Here is an 18,260-nt window from a genome sequence, read left to right as displayed (position 1 = left end):
AACAAGGAGGAGTATCTTTGTGGCTATTATATTCTTGAACCAATCACCATTTTAGTCCCTTTCTTTTCTGAATAGAGTTACATTTAATAGTTTTATTATTTCATATTAGGAAATTATGTGCTTGCTTATTTTACAGTAGAAGAGACATATTTGTATTTATAATCTAAAGGAGCAGTGATCTGATTCTCTAAAACTTTGTTATTTCAGGGAAGCAGTACATGTATGAAGTAATCAAATCTGATGATTTTGCTACTCTTATATACACAAGTGGAACTACTGGAAATCCAAAAGGTGTTATGCTAACACATCAGAATCTTTTGCATCAGATTTGAAGTGCTTTGGAATGCTGTTTTAGGAATTTTGCGTTTACAAGCTATTTAGGATATTAGTTTCCCGATTTCTGTACAAAATGTTGCTCTTCTCATGTTTAATTTACGGGATGAAGTGCAGTTTTATTAATGCAATTTTACTAGTTAGTGCTGTAGTTATTAGTGTTGTATCGTTAGTGCAGTTCTTGGTTAAAATTAGTATAATTCAGTTCAAAATTAGTATAGTTCAGTTCAAAATTAGTATAGTTAGTAGTTGAGTTCAGTTTATTTTGTAGTTTAGTACAGTTCAGTTCAGTGCAGTTTAATAAAACAAAAAATAGTTCAGTTCAGTTTTTCTGAACTATTTTTTAGTGCAGTTCAGTTTTTCTGAACTAGTTTTTAGTTCAATACAGTTTTTAGTAGTGCAGTACAGTTTAGTTTGATTTGTCCACCCCTAAATTTATGTCAGTCTCATTAGTGTTCAACCAAAATAATATTAAGGTATTTGAAGGGAACAACTGAACTAGACATCTACTACAAAAAGGAGGAAAACACAAAGATTGTAGCATATTCTGATAGTGGTTTTGTCAGGGATATAAATGATTGAAGGAGTACTTCTAAATCTGTATTTTTATTTGGCTCTAACAGTCTCATGGTCCCCAAAAAAAATAATCAGTAATCATATTATTCATCACAAAAGCTAAGTATATAACTACTGCATCTCGTGCTTGCCAATATATTTGGATTCAAAAGGTGTTGGAGAAGCTGGTTTTTAAAAAACAGAAGAACACATTGATTCTATGTGACAACAATTCAATGATACAACTGTCAACGAATCTAGTATTTCATAGGAGAAACAAACATATAAACATTAAATTTATTTTCTTAAGAAACTTAGTGAAATAAAGTTAGTAATTAAATGTTAATTCTGTCTTTTAAGTTTTTGTTTAAATAATATGATGAATTATTGACCTATTATTCAGATATGATGTCATGTGTTTAGGAAACTACCCATAACTTTAGATATACACTGAGTGGATGCAAAATCTGTTTTTCGTTTCTCTGTAAGACTATAAAGTCTAAAGTCTTTTATTTGAATCGAACAAAATGAACTTTTCACAAAATAGAGAATATTTTATCCTCATACAGACAAAAACTTCTTTAAGAGAAATGAGATTATTTGATAATTCTATTTAAAAAAAATTAAAATGTTAAGAAAATATTAATTCTAAATATACTCATGTTTTATTCATTTATTTACTAAATTCTGAGCTAATCATACTTTGTAGATAATAATACACATATGTTATTAAAAAAATAAACTAAAATTGATATACTCATCGCATAAAAAAAATGACAATTTATCTATTTTAACATAATAAAAATGAATTTAAAATAAACAAGGTACACAAGTAAAGAAAGGAAAATTTTTAAAATAATAAATTTAATAAATTGACAACTTTACTATTTTAGCACTTTAAAAATAATAAGCACTAACTATTGAAAGAAAAATTTATTTATTTTCTTTTTTTAACTTTTATAGTTGTAAAGAAAGAATGTGACCGTTGGTTTCAAAATTTATATTAAAATTTGAAAACAAGAGAAAAGAAGATCGAACGTACTTGGCCGCGAGATCAAATTCAAAATTCACGCTCCACGCACTTGTCTCCCTCTCTCTCTGAACCCTAAACTACCACTTCACTTCAATTTCTCTCTTCGAATCCTCCATTTCCCAAGCCTCACATGGCTTCTCGCAATCCCAGCAATGTAAGTAAAGCCTTTTGTTCTTCTCACTCCAATCTTTATTTCGTTTTCTGTCAATCCATACCTTGCTGCTTTTCCCTCTAGACCACTTTGTTTTCCCTTTCAGAAAAGGGTGGGCCCCGAAGAAGCTTCTCTGGACAAGCGTCGCAGGGGCACCGGAGCTGAGAAAATGGAGCGACAGGGCGGTCCGACTGCTGCTGGGAGGCCTAGAACGCCGTTTTCCGTTGTCACAAATCGCTCAGACCTTAACACAACGAGTGATGTTACCGATGCGGTTGATTTCACGAAGGAGGAGGTGGAGGCTTTGCTGAATGAAAAGAAGAAGGGAAATACCTATGATAGTAAGGTTTGTTTTTGTGATGTTCTTGATTTAATCAATTAGTCAATATTTTTCTTCTTCCTTTTTGTTTTTTATTGCTTTTGTTGTTTGTTTGGCAGAAAAAGATGGAGCAGATGACGGATCTCATTAAGCGCCTTAAGGCCTGCGTTCGCTGGTATAAAAGGATAGAAGAAGGGTATGTTCAAGAAAAGGAAAAGCTTCAGTCTGAGCTAGAGGCTTCTGAGAAGAAGTGCAGTGATACTGGTATGTTTTATCTCTACGGAATTTTTTTAGAATAAGTTGAGTGGATATGCTGATATACTATTGAAAATATCTTAAAACTCTGTTTAGAAGCATGATAGCTACTATTTGTGTTTGGCGGGAGAAGGAATTTGTATATTTTTGTATTGTTTGCTGTGTGGCTAGAAGTAGATAGCGATTTAGGTGAAATAGTTTACACATAAGTGACATTCGTTCTTCAATATACAGTGAATAGTTATCGAGTTATTGTAATTATTTGGTAATGTATTTAAGGGTTTATATATTTTGTTTTAATTTGTTCTATTTGAAAGACCTGGTGACTTTTATTTTAAATTTTCGTTGATTGACTCTATTGTCCCTTGATGCCCAGATAGAATTCATTATCTTTGGTTATCAGATCAGAAAATTCACATGGAAAGGAAAATTATTTTATGACCATACATTTCTGTTTTCTCAGAGACTGAGATGAAGAATAAGATTGATGAGTTGGAGGAGACTCTATCTGATTCGAGGAGGAAAATTTCTTGTCTAGAAGAGAGAATTGTGAAGGAAGAATCAGATAAATTGGTATACTATCTTTGCAGTGGAATATCTCAAGAGAATTTACTTTATTTCCCAATGACCTCTTTTTTTGTGGCTTCAAATCCAGGAAGCGATTAATTCTTATGGTAAAGAAAAGGAAGTCAGAACTAAAGCTGAGAAAGTACGGGATGAGAAGTCAGCTGAGCTTGAGAAAGTTCGGGATGAGAAATCAGTTGCTGAGAAGAAGGTGATTTAATGCTATATTCTGTATAATATTGTTATTTGTAAAATATTGGACTACTGAACTTTACCCCCGAGTTATTCAAAATTATTGCCCTCTTGGGTAAATTCTGCACTAAAAAGATGTTCATGTTTTCTGCTGTTTGAATCCTACATACTCCCTCCCTCATTAACTGTTCCTTTTGAAACTATTGAGTTTTGCAGGCCATTTCAAATGAAGATTTGTACAAGCGATCACAGGAGTATAATATGAGTTTGCAGCAGTACAATAGTCGTCTTCAGTTTGATCTTGAAACAGTTAATGAGGCCCTTAAACGGCTTGAAACTGAGAAAGCAGCCATTGTTGAGAGCCTTAGCAATTTAAGAGGCCACAATAAGGCATTGCAGGATCAGTTGGTATCTCTTAAAGTAAGTTATATCTGTATTTTTTTTCTCTAGTTCTACGTGTTGTATGATTTTTTGCCACTAATTTTAATAAATATTTAAAATCATGAATTATTATGTGAACATTGTGATAATTAATTTGCTAAATTGGTTGCGAAATGGAAGTGATTAACTCATAAGGAAACTTGTTGTGAAGAACCTATTGCATTTTACTGGTACTGTTAGCCGCTCTTCCTTTAATGATTTTAATCTATTTTTCAGGTTTCACAGGACGAGGCTATAAAGCAGAAAGAAATTTTATCAAATGAGCTCAAATGTGTTCGTGAGGAGTTAAAGCAACTTAGAGATGACCGTGACCGTCAGTTGGAGCAAGTACATGCCCTATCCGGAGAAATAGCGAGGCACAAAGAATATACTGGGAAAACATGTACACAATTGGATACGTTGATGATTAAAACAAATGCTCTTGAGGTTTGTTGTTTTCTCTTTTGTTCACTTTTATATATTTTGTTCTTTTATTTCATTAATAGTGCTCTTCTGTGTATAATTGATTTATGTTATGGTGGGATGTCTTCATAGGAAACTTGTTCATCTCAAAAGGATCAAATACACATACTGCAGCAGCAGTTGTTTGCGGAAAGAGAGAAGTTAAAGGTAATGTAGTGGTTTTTATTCTTGGCATGGAAAAGGTTCTTATCGTATAATTTTCGTGCTGTGTGCTTTAATGTTTCTGACAACTAGACCTGAAACAACTTTATTTTCTTTCTGTTAGACTGCTGATCTATCAGCTTCTGAAACAAGAACAATGTTTGAAGAGCAGAAGAGGATTATACAGGGGCTACAGGAGCGTTTGGCAGATAAAGAATTTCAAGTAGTAGAAGGAGAGAAGTTAAGAAAAAAACTGCATAACACTATTTTGGTAGGTGTTGTTTGCTTTTCGTATATATATATATATATTTTATTTGATTTTTATAATGTAAATCTCCACTTATAGGTCAATGATATTCAATTACTTTCTATTTCAGGAACTAAAAGGAAATATTCGTGTTTTCTGCCGTGTACGGCCGCTCCTACCGGATGACAGTGCGGACACGGTTGTTTCATTCCCTACTTCAACAGAAGCGCTTGGTCGGGGCATTGAATTGGTGCAAAGCGGTATATATACAAACATTTTTGTGACTCTGCAGCTTTTGTACTTTATTATTTACGTGTTTAGTGTAGTAGACATGCTTTGACGAGAATCAAAATTCCACTCATTAATGTTGAGCAGGGCAGAAGTACAATTTCACATTTGACAAGGTGTTCAATCACGAGGCTTCTCAGCAGGACGTTTTTGTAGAGATATCACAGCTGGTACAAAGTGCACTTGATGGCTACAAGGTAATTTCTACTTCAGTATTTGTCTGGCAGATCACAGTTCGCCGGAAATAATTATCAAAACGGTTAGCAAGAAAAAGGAAATAGCAATTGGTGTTTGGGACAAGAAAAAAAAAACTAACGTACCCCAGTGCCTATGTTTGGGATAATGATTTTCAATTTTTAAATTACCAGGGATGATTTCTTGCATTTGCACAATCATACGAAATTTCTTGGGTACAGTGGTGGTAAAACCAAAAGAAATTAAATGATTATATTAATTTTGGGATACTGTTTTTATTTGTTTAAATAAAACACTGCGTGTGGGATAAGATTAATATTGTTATTAATATTGTTATTATTATTGTTTGTAGTATATTGTCTGTTTTTTGCCCTTCGTAGGAAATAATCACTAATTAGTACTGAGGTTGTTAAGTTACCACTGTCCTCTTTATCTCTGTATCTTCCTTGAGTATGCTATCAGCACTTGAAGTACACATTCTTTAAAGTTGTTATTTATTATGAACTCTAGCCTAGTATTTTGTTCAAAAATACTAAGGTGGCTGAAGACAATTCAGTTGTGTTTATTTCTTGAAAAGTTGTCTCAGCCTTGAGATGCAGAATAGAGGTGGAGTGGATTATATACCATTTTAAATATGCTTTTAAATAGAGGCTTATCTTTTTCGTCCATATTTTTTCTTTCTTTTATTTGTGCGTTTGGGTCTAAGCCGTGCTTGACACAGAAGGGGCATGGTTTGCTATGACAGGTGTGCATCTTTGCATATGGACAGACGGGCTCAGGTAAAACCTATACTATGATGGGTAGGCCTGATGAGCCAGATCTGAAAGGGTTGATACCCCGTTCTTTAGAACAGATATTTCAGACTAGCCAGTCTCTAAAAGACCAAGGGTGGAGGTACACAATGCAGGTTAGTATACTGCATCCTGATTTTCGAATTTCATGTGGCCACATCTACTTATGAAAACTGAAAATTTTAATTGACAATTCCAGGCATCAATACTGGAAATATATAATGAGACCATCAGGGATTTGTTATTAACAAATCGGTCAAGTGATCATGCACGAACGGAAAATAGTGCCTCCAGCAAGCAGTACACTATCAAACATGATGCAAATGGAAACACACATGTTTCGGACCTCACAATAAAGGATGTTTGTAGCGCAGATGAGATTTCCTCCCTCCTAAGACAGGCAGCACAAAGCAGGTAAAGTTTAAATGTGTGCAAAGTTCCTAAGATTTCTTTGAATAAACTTTCTCGATAAATGTGTGCAAAGTTTAAATGTTTTCTTCCCTATGAATTTTAGATGACTTGTTATTCCTTTTCAACTAATCAGTTGAAGCTGCTAAGTGTCTGTTTATGGTTTATTAGTGTATTCGATTCAGCTAGAAAATCCATGTATAATTGGATCATATTCATAAACAAAGAAAATTAGAAATTGTGGCACTCATGTTTTTTTCAGGTCAGTGGGAAGAACACAAATGAATGAACAGTCATCCAGAAGCCATTTTGTCTTTACACTGCGTATAAGTGGGAAAAATGAGGTATGATTTCGTAATACATATTTTGTTTTTGTTCTTTTGTCCTGCTGACATTGATGCATTTTCTCTATTTTATAGAACACTGAACAACAAGTCCAAGGTGTCTTAAACCTTATCGATCTTGCTGGAAGTGAAAGACTCTCAAGGAGTGGGGCAACTGGAGACCGGTTGAAGGAAACTCAGGTATCCATTGATTTGCATTGCTATTAACTTGGGTAGCATGTCAACAATTCTACTTTGTCATAACAGCGTTTTTATTAACTGTCACGTTCAGGCTATCAACAAAAGTCTATCGAGTTTGAGCGATGTCATATTTGCCTTGGGAGGAAAGAAAGAAGATCATGTTCCTTTTAGGAATTCAAAGCTGACGTATCTTCTCCAGGTTTGTTAATTCATGTTAAAAATGTTCATTATTGATGAATTTGATGTGGTTGTTATTATATTCAAATTAAAGAGTGAAAAATTAAGTATGATCAACTTTACATGTTGATAAAAGAAGATCTTAGTTTAAAATTGCTTTGTTCTTCTAATGCTCCTTAACCGGTATTGTATTCATGGCAGCCATGTCTCGGTGGCGACTCCAAAACGTTGATGTTTGTCAACATCTCACCTGATCAATCTTCCACTGGCGAGTCACTTTGTTCCCTCCGCTTTGCAGCCAGAGTCAATGCCTGCGAAATTGGGATTCCAAGGCGTCAGACTCATACATCATCATCATCATCACGCTCCTCAGAATCCCGTTTGAGCTATGGTTAACAAAAGGTTTCATCGGTTTCACCCATGACTAAATTTAATTGTTTATTTGCCCTACTTTTTAGCGGCTGAATGAAGAAAATATATATATTCTTTTTTGCTGCTATGATAATTGTACGAGTGTAAAATTTAGAGAATCTAACTTTTGTGTAAATTGGTTGTAGAGGCTTGGCTTTAGCCTCCAATAATTTGTGTACCATTCAGATGTGACATGAGATAGTTCTAAATTTGGCTTTCATTTGTTTATTCCAATGATTCATGCTCGCAAAGCGTTCTTTGTCCTCAAAAGCTCTTCCCAGAACGTTAACAAATTCTTGGTCCTTTTCTTCCCTCACTATTTTAGGATGTTAAACTTCGTTTTGGATAATTTTAGAAGACAGCTATAAGATGAGAACACAACTGGGGATTTGGGCGATGGAACTCAAATCCACTTGAGCAATTTTGTTGGTTGTGTATCATTTATGTGCAGGGTTTATACAAATCCTTCACCTATTCTAATCTAATAAAAGAATCTTGGGCGGGTTGAATATAATTTCTTCCTTTTTATTAAATTCAATAATTAAAATTTCAATATTTCCTTTCTTTGAATTTACATTTTGAACCATTATTTTTAGACTTTTAAACAAGACTATTATTATTTAATGTTTAAAAAATTAAAAATTTTATATTTTAAAAATATACTTTTTCCAAATAAAATTAAGATAAGTTGAATAATAGTTATATTATTGTTATTTTATTAATATCACATAATTTTAGTCAAATTAAATCTTGGGTTGGACATTTTTATTGAGATTGAATCAGTTCAGTGCCGATAAATCATGAACTTAATTTATTTGGGTTGAATTATTTCAAATTAAGTAATTGGAATATATGATACACAATTAACACCTTTAAAGTGAATAGAAAGTGATTTGTTAATGAGTAATAATGAAATTTGATATGGAGGAACGATTATTTCATATAAACTTATCGATGTAAATTTTACAGATAAATAACAGTTTAATATATTTATATTTAAAAATACTTTTTAGCTTCTATGGATGATATTTTTAATATTTTTTAATTCATAAGTGTATAGATACTATAAATTAGAGATTAAAAAAACTGTATACACTAGAAGAATTTTTTTTTAATCATATGAATGTTTGTATAAACACACGGTAACTAAAATGATAATTCATACTGTCGACAAATTGTTTAACTTAAAGTAAGGAAATGTGTGTAAATAAAGTCTAAATTTTTTAGTAAGTAGTAATTTTAACATTGAGGACCGTAAAAATTAAATTACTACAAAAGCCATATAACTTTGTGCCTCTCTTACTTAGCTTTATAATATGGTCCTCAGTTATATTATATACACAAATGTGAGTAAAAATTTAGAGTTAATTCTTTAGATAATACATCTTTCACTTTTTGATAATTCCAGTAAAAGAGAACATTGAAAATTGAAAGCTAGATCTTCAATTTCATCAATTTTCTTACGTTTTGGTGTTCTAACTCTTTAAAGGAACTGTTAGGCACGAAAGAGAGACTCTTTTGAACTGTATTTTGTCCTTGTAACATAAAAACCTCGTCATGGAACCAAGACCACAGGTGAAGGGTCTTCAATCCTTTCTTCAACCAACACTTGTTAGGTTCTTATTTGTGACAAAATATGTAAAGAGAATTTCTTTCAACAATGATGACAACTTTTATTTATGTTTTTCTGGGAAGTTGTCGCATGTTCTTCATCCGAAAATATCATATCATCAAAAAATGCTAGTCTTCCTTAGTAAAGTGTCTTGCTGCATTAATACAAAAGGTCAAAAAGTTGTAGCTGATTCAGTGACAGAGTGAGATACTAATAGAACAAAATTGGGTTTTTCAACATGGTAGTTTGAATCCCATGTATCTCCCTGATACATAGTCTTTCCAAGTTCGAATCATCCCAAAGCTAGTCATTAGAACAACACTTAAAGTCATCACTATGCTAACCGAAAATACTATTATGGATGGTCTTCCATAGCTTTGAATTGCTCTCTGCACCACCAACAATCCAATAAGTGATGCAACAAAACATACTATGGCCAACATTAGGGCAGTCTCTATGTGATCCATGCCCAACAATAGGTACTGCAATGCTGACATGGTAGATGAGAAGAAAACCATGAAAGAACATGTTGCTGCTGTCACCTATACAACGAAATAATTTGAATGCTGAGTCAATGCCAGTTTATTAGCCAAGCCACTGTAATCATTAGTGAGTTGATGGATTGGACTAGCCACTAATGCCTAATGTTAATCATCATGATATGTTCCTTCTGGTATGAAATATAAGAAAAAAATGATTAATGTTTGTTCAAATATCAACTAATCTTCTGGTTCTTGGGATATCAACCACAAGACAAGACCTTTAAATGCAACAAGTTTTCATAAATTTGAACTTTTCCATAGAAGGGTAGTTTAGAAATGATAAGATTGAGAAAATTAAAAAAGTATGACATTTTTAATCAATATGTATTGTTTTTATTATGTTGAAGATAGAAGGAAATACATCTTATGTCCATATGTTCATGGAACTAACCTCAGGAGCTATTCCAACATGCAGAAGAAGTGGACTTATCAGCATTCCACCACCAATTCCAAAGACACCACCCAATATCCCTGCTAGCAATGCCATTATTGGAAATATAAGCTTGTTTGAGGGTCCTCTTGAGGATAGGCATGGGTCCTGCATCCAATTTGACTGAATGAGGTTGTAACTTTAAGCAACATTCAAGAATTAATTTTCAGTGTTTATGATGTTTTAAAAACCTCGGTCATGAGATTTTCATCTTGATGGCTATCTTTTCTGTACACAATCCACGCAGTGAAAAACAAGGCAAGAGGGAGTTGAGCTGATGAAAGAATCCAGTATCCCACACCACATGGTTCCATTGGAATGATACTCTATTGTTTCAACAATTGCATCACAAGTTCAGTCATCAAATGCATATATAGTGACATCTCCAAACTAAAGGAATTAATATCACTATCAGAAACCTTACAAAAAGTACATCTAACAGCTATAATAGAATGAAAAGACTTAAAATCACAACAAAAGATAGAAAAATAGACAACATAATTATGAGGATTTTGTTTTTCTCTCACCTTTTGCTTTTAAAAACTATTTAATTATATGTTACTTAGCATCAATTTCTCATCTAAAGTTTACTAAATTTTGAAGACGGTTTCCAAAAATATTTTAAAATGAAAAACAGAAACTAGATAAGATGTTTTCATCATTTTTAACTTCTTCCTCAATTCTACACTATGCTCTATTAGTATACCTAATGCATGGTGAAATGTTATTAGAATGGTTAGATACTGAGAATGATAACTTTAAACTATTAGAATGATGCAATGGAATGTGCCTGGCTATTTAAAATGAAGAAAAATAATGCATGAGTGATTAATCTGTTCGATGAAAGTCCTCAAAGAATTCCAAATGAGAGTGTATGAAACATGTCCACTATATCCTAATAATGCAAAATATGCAATTGGGTCACAAAGAAGGATGCAAAAAATGAAAATCATTTATGGAAAGCAAGTCTGGAAGCTTTGACAGCTTATGAACACAGGTTCAAAGCCAATTCTGCCTTCCTTGGGCGCTAATGCAGAATATGCACATGCAATGGGTATAACAAGTTTTAAATGATAAGAATGAATGAAAGATGCCATCTGAACACGTATACTATGCGCAGAACTAAAGATCACAGATGGAAACCACGTTTTACAGTTTAACAACACTGGTACACATATCAGGATTTTTGAATGCTGATACGGAATGCTATACTGGTTGCTAGATGCAAACTAATATGAATGGAGATGAAGTACAGATGCAATGGTTCAAACAAGTCTACAATATTATGATAACACTAGAAATGCAATGCAAAATTTAAAACTATGTTGAAATCTCAAAATCACAAGTTATAACACAGGCTGGTAGCAACTAGCGTGACAACCTAGCTAGAGTGTAAACTGTGACTTCAGATTATATGCGCTAAGATAATCTAACTAATATGCCACTGATGCAAACACAACCAATGCAATGTAAATTGATCCTAAACATAACTAATTGAACTAAAAGACTAGCAGAACCAAAAATCCCCTATTGGGTAAAATTCTAAAACAGAATCAATCTCAACTTGCAAAAACTAGAATCTGATAGGATTTTAAAGGTGTATGTTAGAAGGAAGAATTCAAATAAGAAGTTACATGACAGTAAAAGGGGTTGGACGGTTTAGGGGAGTGGTTAGTAAGGTAGTTATTATGTAATAATGTAGTTTTTATGTAATATGAGTTTCTTTTCAGGAGGAAACGGTTCCTCCTGGGAGGGTGTGTAAGTTTGTTATTTTGGACAGGGTGTTTCCTGTAAGAAGGGATTTACTTCCCTTGGATGCTGTTGAATGCTTTCTCAGTTTCGTATTTCCTTAATTCAAGTGTTAATTTATGTTACATTATAAGGTTTGAGTGTTTAATTCTTATATTAGATCAGAAAACTGGTTTCGTGCTTCCCAGAAACCTAACAGAATCACAATAATGCACAAATGCCAAATCCATATTCAGAATTAAACTTAGTAACCAAAGATGTAATTACCTAAACTATACTAACACATATCTGTCAATGATCTAATAACTGAAAATCAATTTTGTAAAGTTTTCAAGTTCAACTCATGCAATCAGATTCAAGAAAATCAAATCAGAAATAACAATCCAAGATTGAAGAGATTAGCACAATCAGAGTAAACTGTAAAAACACTGGATCGTAAATCAAAAACAATTGGATGTAGTAAAGTGCAGTGCAAGAATTAAAAGGACAATAGAAGAAATGAATTGTAAATGGGTAGAAACATTAGAATCAACAAAGAATAGAAAAAGGGTGCAGACGGTAAAACTCATTGGAAAACTTGCAGAATTAAATTGGAATTGAGAAAAAGGAAAAACAAGTAGTATTGCATTCAAGAATTAAGAGAAAGAAAGTTACACTATAGCTTCTTGATGTCTCTTATACCTTTACCTCAACCCAGCCCTACCCACAGCGGTTACTTTGCACTCAGAAGATGAGACTCACCCTGCACTACCAGTTGAACTTTCTACAAACTCACGCACACACTCTACACAGATTCAAACAACTTGCACACACAGTTCTCACACATCATTCTGACCAACTTTGCTTGAGTACTTACTCAAATAATTTTTTGGAAATAGAAATTAAAGACACCCTCAATCTCGAATTGAGTCAACCTGGGACATTGTTCTTATGCTTTTTTTTTTATAGACAAATGTTAGCTATTAGTATTTTGTTAACCGGGAGTTAACCCGAAACCTGAAATTTGTTAGTTCTTCTTATGCTTATTTATAACTTGACATTTATGAATTCAATTGTAATATCAGTGTCACAAATCATAGTATCTCAAGTAAATTAATCAGGTTTAATGAATTTATAACATCACTACACAGCAAAAAGTAAGGACGAGAAAAATCTAACCTGTCCATATTTATTGCCACGAAGAAGATAAAGGGAGAAGAAAGTGAACCAGACCAAGAGTAAGACCACCAATTTCAGCCAAGGGATTTTCACCCTGATATTTTCTTCAGGAACCACAACCTGTTCTTCAACACTTTTCATCTCTTCTTTTTCTTTGTTCACCTGCACTCCCCCTTCCCTTACTTCATTCCCATTTTCTAATAGTCTGTTTTCAAGCCCCTCAAATCCATGCTTTTTCCTCCTTTCTTCTGATTCAATCTTCCAAAATACCACTCCACTGTTGCAGGTCTTTGAGGTAGACCAAGTGAGAAAGACAGCAAACAACATAGTAATCAACCATTCTGGGAATACAAGGTTGCATATGACTCCAACACTCACTCCTAGCAGCATACATGGTTCTGACAAAAGTGCTATGTCATAGTCAATCAATGACTTGCCACCAAATTTAGGGCTTGTGGCACAAAGATTGCACAAGACATTTGCAACCGACCCTCCTGTGACCATGAAAGCTGACAAACTTGAAGCTATTTTGAGGTCCAGGCCAGCCACAATAGTCAATATGGGAATGAAAAGGCCACCACCACCAATGCCACCAGCACTGGATATAGAAGAAGCAATGAAGCACAACACTCCTGCCAGCACTATAGGACCTGAAAATTCAATCTGAGCTTCTTGGAATCCTTGTGCACCATTTCCCCATTCATATATTTTCTCTAAGAAATGGTTACTGCCAAGGGCGTCTAGAATAGTCTGTGCTTGTTCTGCATTACAAGGATTGAAGGAGATGAAGGTAAGAACAAAAAATGTGAGGCTGTGAAAAATCTGCATTCGTTTGAGAACTTGAAGAAAACTGCAAGGTGTTTGATTGAATAACTGAATGTGCAATGCCTTTATATAAGGATACAGAGAGAACGGTAACAAAACCTTTTGAAAATAAGCAAAAGCAAATAGGATCATACAACACAATGAGATGAAAATGTCTCACATAACAAAATTCAGATTCTTTAAGGATTACAGTGACATGTTGAGGCCAATCTTAACAGGGCTGTTGGCTTCTTTACTGTTGTAACATAATTTCGTTAAGATATGTTTTTATTATGTATAATAATTCGTTACACATTTTATATTTTTATTTTATTTTTAATTATATTTCAAAATTAAAGAAAATATAAAAAAATTATTTAAGCACTAAAAGTAAATACACACTTAAACATTACAATCCATTACATATTACTCACATAATATATTTTCTATGGTAATATATTATAAATCAACTATTTTGAAATAATGATTAAGTTAATCTTTATAATAATCATTTTGAAAATAGGAATGGATAAATTTTTTGAAATTGTCTTAATTTCTTTTGAGATTTGGTAAAAACAATTATTAAAATTTTTAGATTTTCTGATAATTAGATATTTTTTGATGGTTCAAGTATATCTATTTAGTATGTCTTCCAGAATGTTTGATGGTATCAAAACATAACTTCTTCTTGGACTTGTATCATTTAAAGAGTCACTTACATGACATTTCAGATTCAATAATACAAATATTGTTTATATATATTTTTCGGTAGTTTAAGTTTGATTTACGAAATTTAATTATGAAAATTATGTTTTATAAATATACTTTGCATTACCAGTTTTATTTAACTTAAAGTTGAAAGTTTAACTAATTACAAAAGACTATTAGTTTAGTGATAATTCAATGAAAAAAGAAATTCTGTATTGTATTTGTTTTTATAATCAATATTTGTTTTAGATGTAGATTAAAATTTTGTGAAACATTTGAATTGAACAATACTTATTTCTTGTGCAGTTCTTTATTAACCTTTGAGTTGTTTCCTTTTATGGATTACTCTATTATTATTTCTTCCTTTATGAGGTAATCGGTTTATAGTAAATTTATTTGAAGTATTCCTTAATATTAAATATTAAGTGAGTTACCACTTATAAGGTAAAAAATAAACTTATAACAAAAAGACTCTAATTAAGGGATAATTAACTGAAATAGAAAAGTTATATTGTAATATTTGTTTGTATGATGAATATTTATTTTAGATGTAGAATTTGTCAAACACTTGAATTGAAAAATAATTATTTATTGTCTATTTCTCTGTTAAACTTTGAGTTGTTTCCTTTTATTGATTACTCTATTATCGGTTCTTCCTTTATGAGGTAATCGGTTGATAGGGAATCTAAGAGTGACAGTACAAGACAAAGAAAGTGACAACTGCGAGACAAATAATTAGATAAAGATGAAGAGTTAATTAATAAAACAAAGCAAATGATAAGAGAGAAGAAAATTCAGTATACTACTATTTTTTTTTTATAATTTAATGTATATTGACTTATATTAGACTTTATTTTCTTTATCATCTTCGATCATGGACTTTATATACAATTTTTTATTTTCAATTTGCGATAACATTCTAAGAAACATGCATAGGATGATTTTATCTTAATAAAAAAAAGTTTAATTTACCGTCAGAATATAACTTTCTTTTTTTGACATTATGATAAGTTCATCGGTACTAAAATCACTTTTAACCCATTTTATCAAAATAAATTAATTGAAAATCTCATATCAAATTAAAAATACAAGATAAATTTATTTACAAACTGTAGAGTTGTGTAAAGTTTAAAGTTTATTTATCAAGAATTATTGTTATATATTGAATAAGATGTGATGATAAAAATGTGTTTAAAAGAGGAGAATTATATATGAATTAAAATTTTATAAAATTAATAATAAATAATAGTTATAGAATTTTAAAATGCATTGAGTAAGGATTTTTCATTTTGGACTTATAATATATAGGTGTATATAAAAGTAACATTAAAGATATTTTTGTAATTTTACTTATTAAGTACACAATAATTTTTATGTTTTCTATACAAAATATTCATTCTTCTTTTTTTAATTTACTCTATTAAGTCTTGAGGGGAGTTGTTTATACAGATCCATTGAAGTTAAATAATGTTATAAAAAATAGTTATTAGAAGAGAATAACTAATTAAATGATTTTATGTTGCGAAGGGGAATGTGAAAGAAAAGAAATACATAGTAGTTATAGAAGGCACTTGGTAAAAGAGAACTTAAAGAACTATTGAAAAAAAAAACGGAAATAAAACACTTAGGTGAATACTTTAGAATCTTTTGGCATTAGGGATTTGGAAATTAAAAGATATATTAATATGTTTAATTCATTCATTATTAAAGGAATGAGATATTAACATAAGAATATCATATTTATGCAAGAATATTAAAGCTTTATGTGAGAATATCAAACTTAAGAATTGAGGGAATAGATAGAATGATAAATTCAAATTTCAATTCAGATGGACTTTATTATCGTAATGAAATAGTAGAAATAAACATAATTTAATCACATTAAATCGATTCAATAAAAAATATTTGTCTCTACTTATATGTTTTAAATTAAATTTTATATTTATTTGATAAAAAATAGTTAAAATATTGAACATATACATGCATCCAACCACCCTATTTATTTTAAAAAGTTATAACTTTAAGGTAACTACCCTATTAATTTAGAAACACTTTATGGTAATTAGGATAATGCTCAATCATGCCTACCACTAGTGACGGACCTTAGAAGACTTATAGAAAAACCTATGGCCATCAATATTTATTTTATATGTAAATTTTTATATAAATATTTTTTTTAATTTTATATATTTGGTCCTTCTAAAATTTTTATATATCTATTTTGACATTTAAAAATATTTTTGGAAAATCTACCACTACCTATCATAATCTTCTTTCTTTTCTTCTTTATTGATTTCTTCTTTAAATGAATTTATCCTTTTTTTCAAACTATAAATAAATCACACTTAATAAATTTTTGTAAGATTTTAATATATTACACGTCCTCCTCATTTATTTTATTTTATTTTACTTTTGTTTTCAAATATACCTTTTTTATTTGTTTTTATTGTTAATGGTAACTTTATATCCATTTATAAAATTTACCTTTATTTAAAGTCTTCTTTGTGTTGATAAATTCAACCCATATCATATTGAAAAGAAATAATGAAATAATGTTATAAAAGTAATTGAAATGCAAAGCATAAAAAAAATATACAAATGATCTTAATCAAAATTTTATTAAATTTATTTATAAATTTATAATAAATTATGAAAAATATTTTTTTATAATTTAAAATTTAATATAACCGATTAAAAATGTAATCACTTATATTAAATCTCGAACAATGTTTAACTAACATTTCATATTACAAATATTTTAAAAATTTGATAAAAAAAATAAAATGCCTAAAACACACTAAAAAATTGTCTAATATAAAAATAATAATAATAAAAACAAAATATAACCAATGTCACGTACATAAAACAAAAGATACAAATTTCAATGAAAACTAAAATAATTTAACTATATGCAAACCGTAATATATAAATAAAGTGTAATAGACATTCAACACCAAAAATTAAACTTAACTGTATATATTTGAGGGTGGTGTTAATGTCGGAGCAGAGGATTTGTCGCTTGTGTGGGAAAAAAGAGAACTCATCACTGCTTAAAATAATGTTCATGCACGAAAATAATCGATCAAAATGAAAGAAAAATATTTCCAAAACATCTAATGAACATGCATTTCTATTAAATGAAGTAAAAGTTACCTTTCATGGTCACCTAAATTGTTGTCGAAATGTGTTCGAAAGCTTGAAAACAGTGAGTGCGCAGAAACATTGAGTGAAATACACTCTCTCGTAGTGTTTTTGTAAGTGATAAAATAACATATGACATTAAACACCCTAAATGGTTGACATTAGATGTCGGATGCCTTAATTGGCCAACATCCAATGGGCACTCAATTCTTTATTGATTTGAAGATATTTAGATGTCGGTCTTGTGACCGCTCTTATGTCTAAAGTAGTGTATGAATTGCGAAACATTTTTTTGGTTCAAGTTTTTAATGATTTCAACACAGGTTGACGATGGTTCCTTAACTCAACCGACGTCTAAACTGCTATAAACATAGTTTTTGAGGACTTTCGACATTATATAGTTGAATTTTGCAATGCTCGAGACTTCGAGATCGACAACTCGTTTGTCTGACTTAGGTAGGTACACAGCTAGAGCTAGATAGCTATACAGTCCAAATTCAACAAGAGTTCAACATCATATTAGACATCAATAATGACCGAAACCTATTTTGACCTAGATCAATTTGGGACCAAAACTGATTTTGATCTAGATTAGTCTGACAAGGTGACTGACATCTAATTCATCATTT

The 18,260-nt window shown here is 31.2% G+C and overlaps 2 protein-coding genes across 4 annotated transcripts; one reads left to right on the top strand and one right to left on the bottom strand.

Annotated features, from left to right (window-relative positions):
- Positions 1 to 1,923: 1,923 nt before the first annotated feature.
- Positions 1,924 to 7,757, top strand: LOC108331793 (kinesin-like protein KIN-14C). The gene is made up of 17 exons (XM_017566730.2): positions 1,924 to 2,075; positions 2,179 to 2,418; positions 2,511 to 2,655; positions 3,110 to 3,219; positions 3,302 to 3,421; positions 3,619 to 3,822; positions 4,060 to 4,269; positions 4,378 to 4,452; positions 4,571 to 4,717; positions 4,824 to 4,953; positions 5,069 to 5,178; positions 5,922 to 6,083; positions 6,167 to 6,381; positions 6,638 to 6,719; positions 6,795 to 6,899; positions 6,991 to 7,098; positions 7,278 to 7,757. The coding sequence occupies exons 1-17, from the start codon at positions 2,052 to 2,054 to the stop codon at positions 7,470 to 7,472; spliced, it is 2,382 nt and encodes a 793-aa protein (XP_017422219.1). The 5' UTR covers positions 1,924 to 2,051; the 3' UTR covers positions 7,473 to 7,757.
- Positions 7,758 to 8,933: 1,176 nt separating this feature from the next.
- On the bottom strand, positions 8,934 to 13,998 carry LOC108323766 (sulfite exporter TauE/SafE family protein 2). 3 transcript variants are annotated; one of them, XM_017556492.2, is made up of 4 exons: positions 12,979 to 13,990; positions 10,263 to 10,397; positions 10,033 to 10,179; positions 8,934 to 9,641 (listed from the first exon to the last, which is right to left on the bottom strand). In XM_017556492.2, the coding sequence occupies exons 1-4, from the start codon at positions 13,933 to 13,935 to the stop codon at positions 9,333 to 9,335; spliced, it is 1,548 nt and encodes a 515-aa protein (XP_017411981.1). In that variant the 5' UTR covers positions 13,936 to 13,990; the 3' UTR covers positions 8,934 to 9,332. The 3 variants fall into 3 exon arrangements, with proteins under 3 accessions (XP_017411981.1, XP_052725370.1, XP_052725372.1); XM_052869412.1 differs by having other exon boundaries at positions 9,631 to 9,769; positions 12,979 to 13,996; XM_052869410.1 differs by lacking the exon at positions 10,263 to 10,397 and having other exon boundaries at positions 12,979 to 13,998.
- Between the last annotated feature and the right edge of the window lie 4,262 nt (positions 13,999 to 18,260).

This window comes from Vigna angularis, chromosome 1 (genome assembly GCF_016808095.1).
Source record: "Vigna angularis cultivar LongXiaoDou No.4 chromosome 1, ASM1680809v1, whole genome shotgun sequence".
Lineage (NCBI taxonomy): Eukaryota > Viridiplantae > Streptophyta > Magnoliopsida > Fabales > Fabaceae > Vigna > Vigna angularis.
Note: the sequence above shows the minus strand (reverse complement) of the source record. Positions and strands in the feature narration are given on the sequence as shown.

Coding starts and splice junctions, on each gene's coding strand:
- LOC108323766 (XM_017556492.2), bottom strand. CDS start 13,935: ATGATCCTATTTGCTTTTGCTTATTTTCAAAAGGTTTTGTTACCGTTC. Junction 10,180..10,262: donor ATGAAAATCTCATGACCGAG/GTTTTTAAAACA, acceptor AATTGGATGCAG/GACCCATGCCTATCCTCAAG. Junction 9,642..10,032: donor ATGTTGGAATAGCTCCTGAG/GTTAGTTCCATG, acceptor TTCGTTGTATAG/GTGACAGCAGCAACATGTTC.
- LOC108331793 (XM_017566730.2), top strand. CDS start 2,052: ATGGCTTCTCGCAATCCCAGCAAT. Junction 2,656..3,109: donor GAAGAAGTGCAGTGATACTG/GTATGTTTTATC, acceptor CTGTTTTCTCAG/AGACTGAGATGAAGAATAAG. Junction 6,084..6,166: donor GGTGGAGGTACACAATGCAG/GTTAGTATACTG, acceptor TGACAATTCCAG/GCATCAATACTGGAAATATA.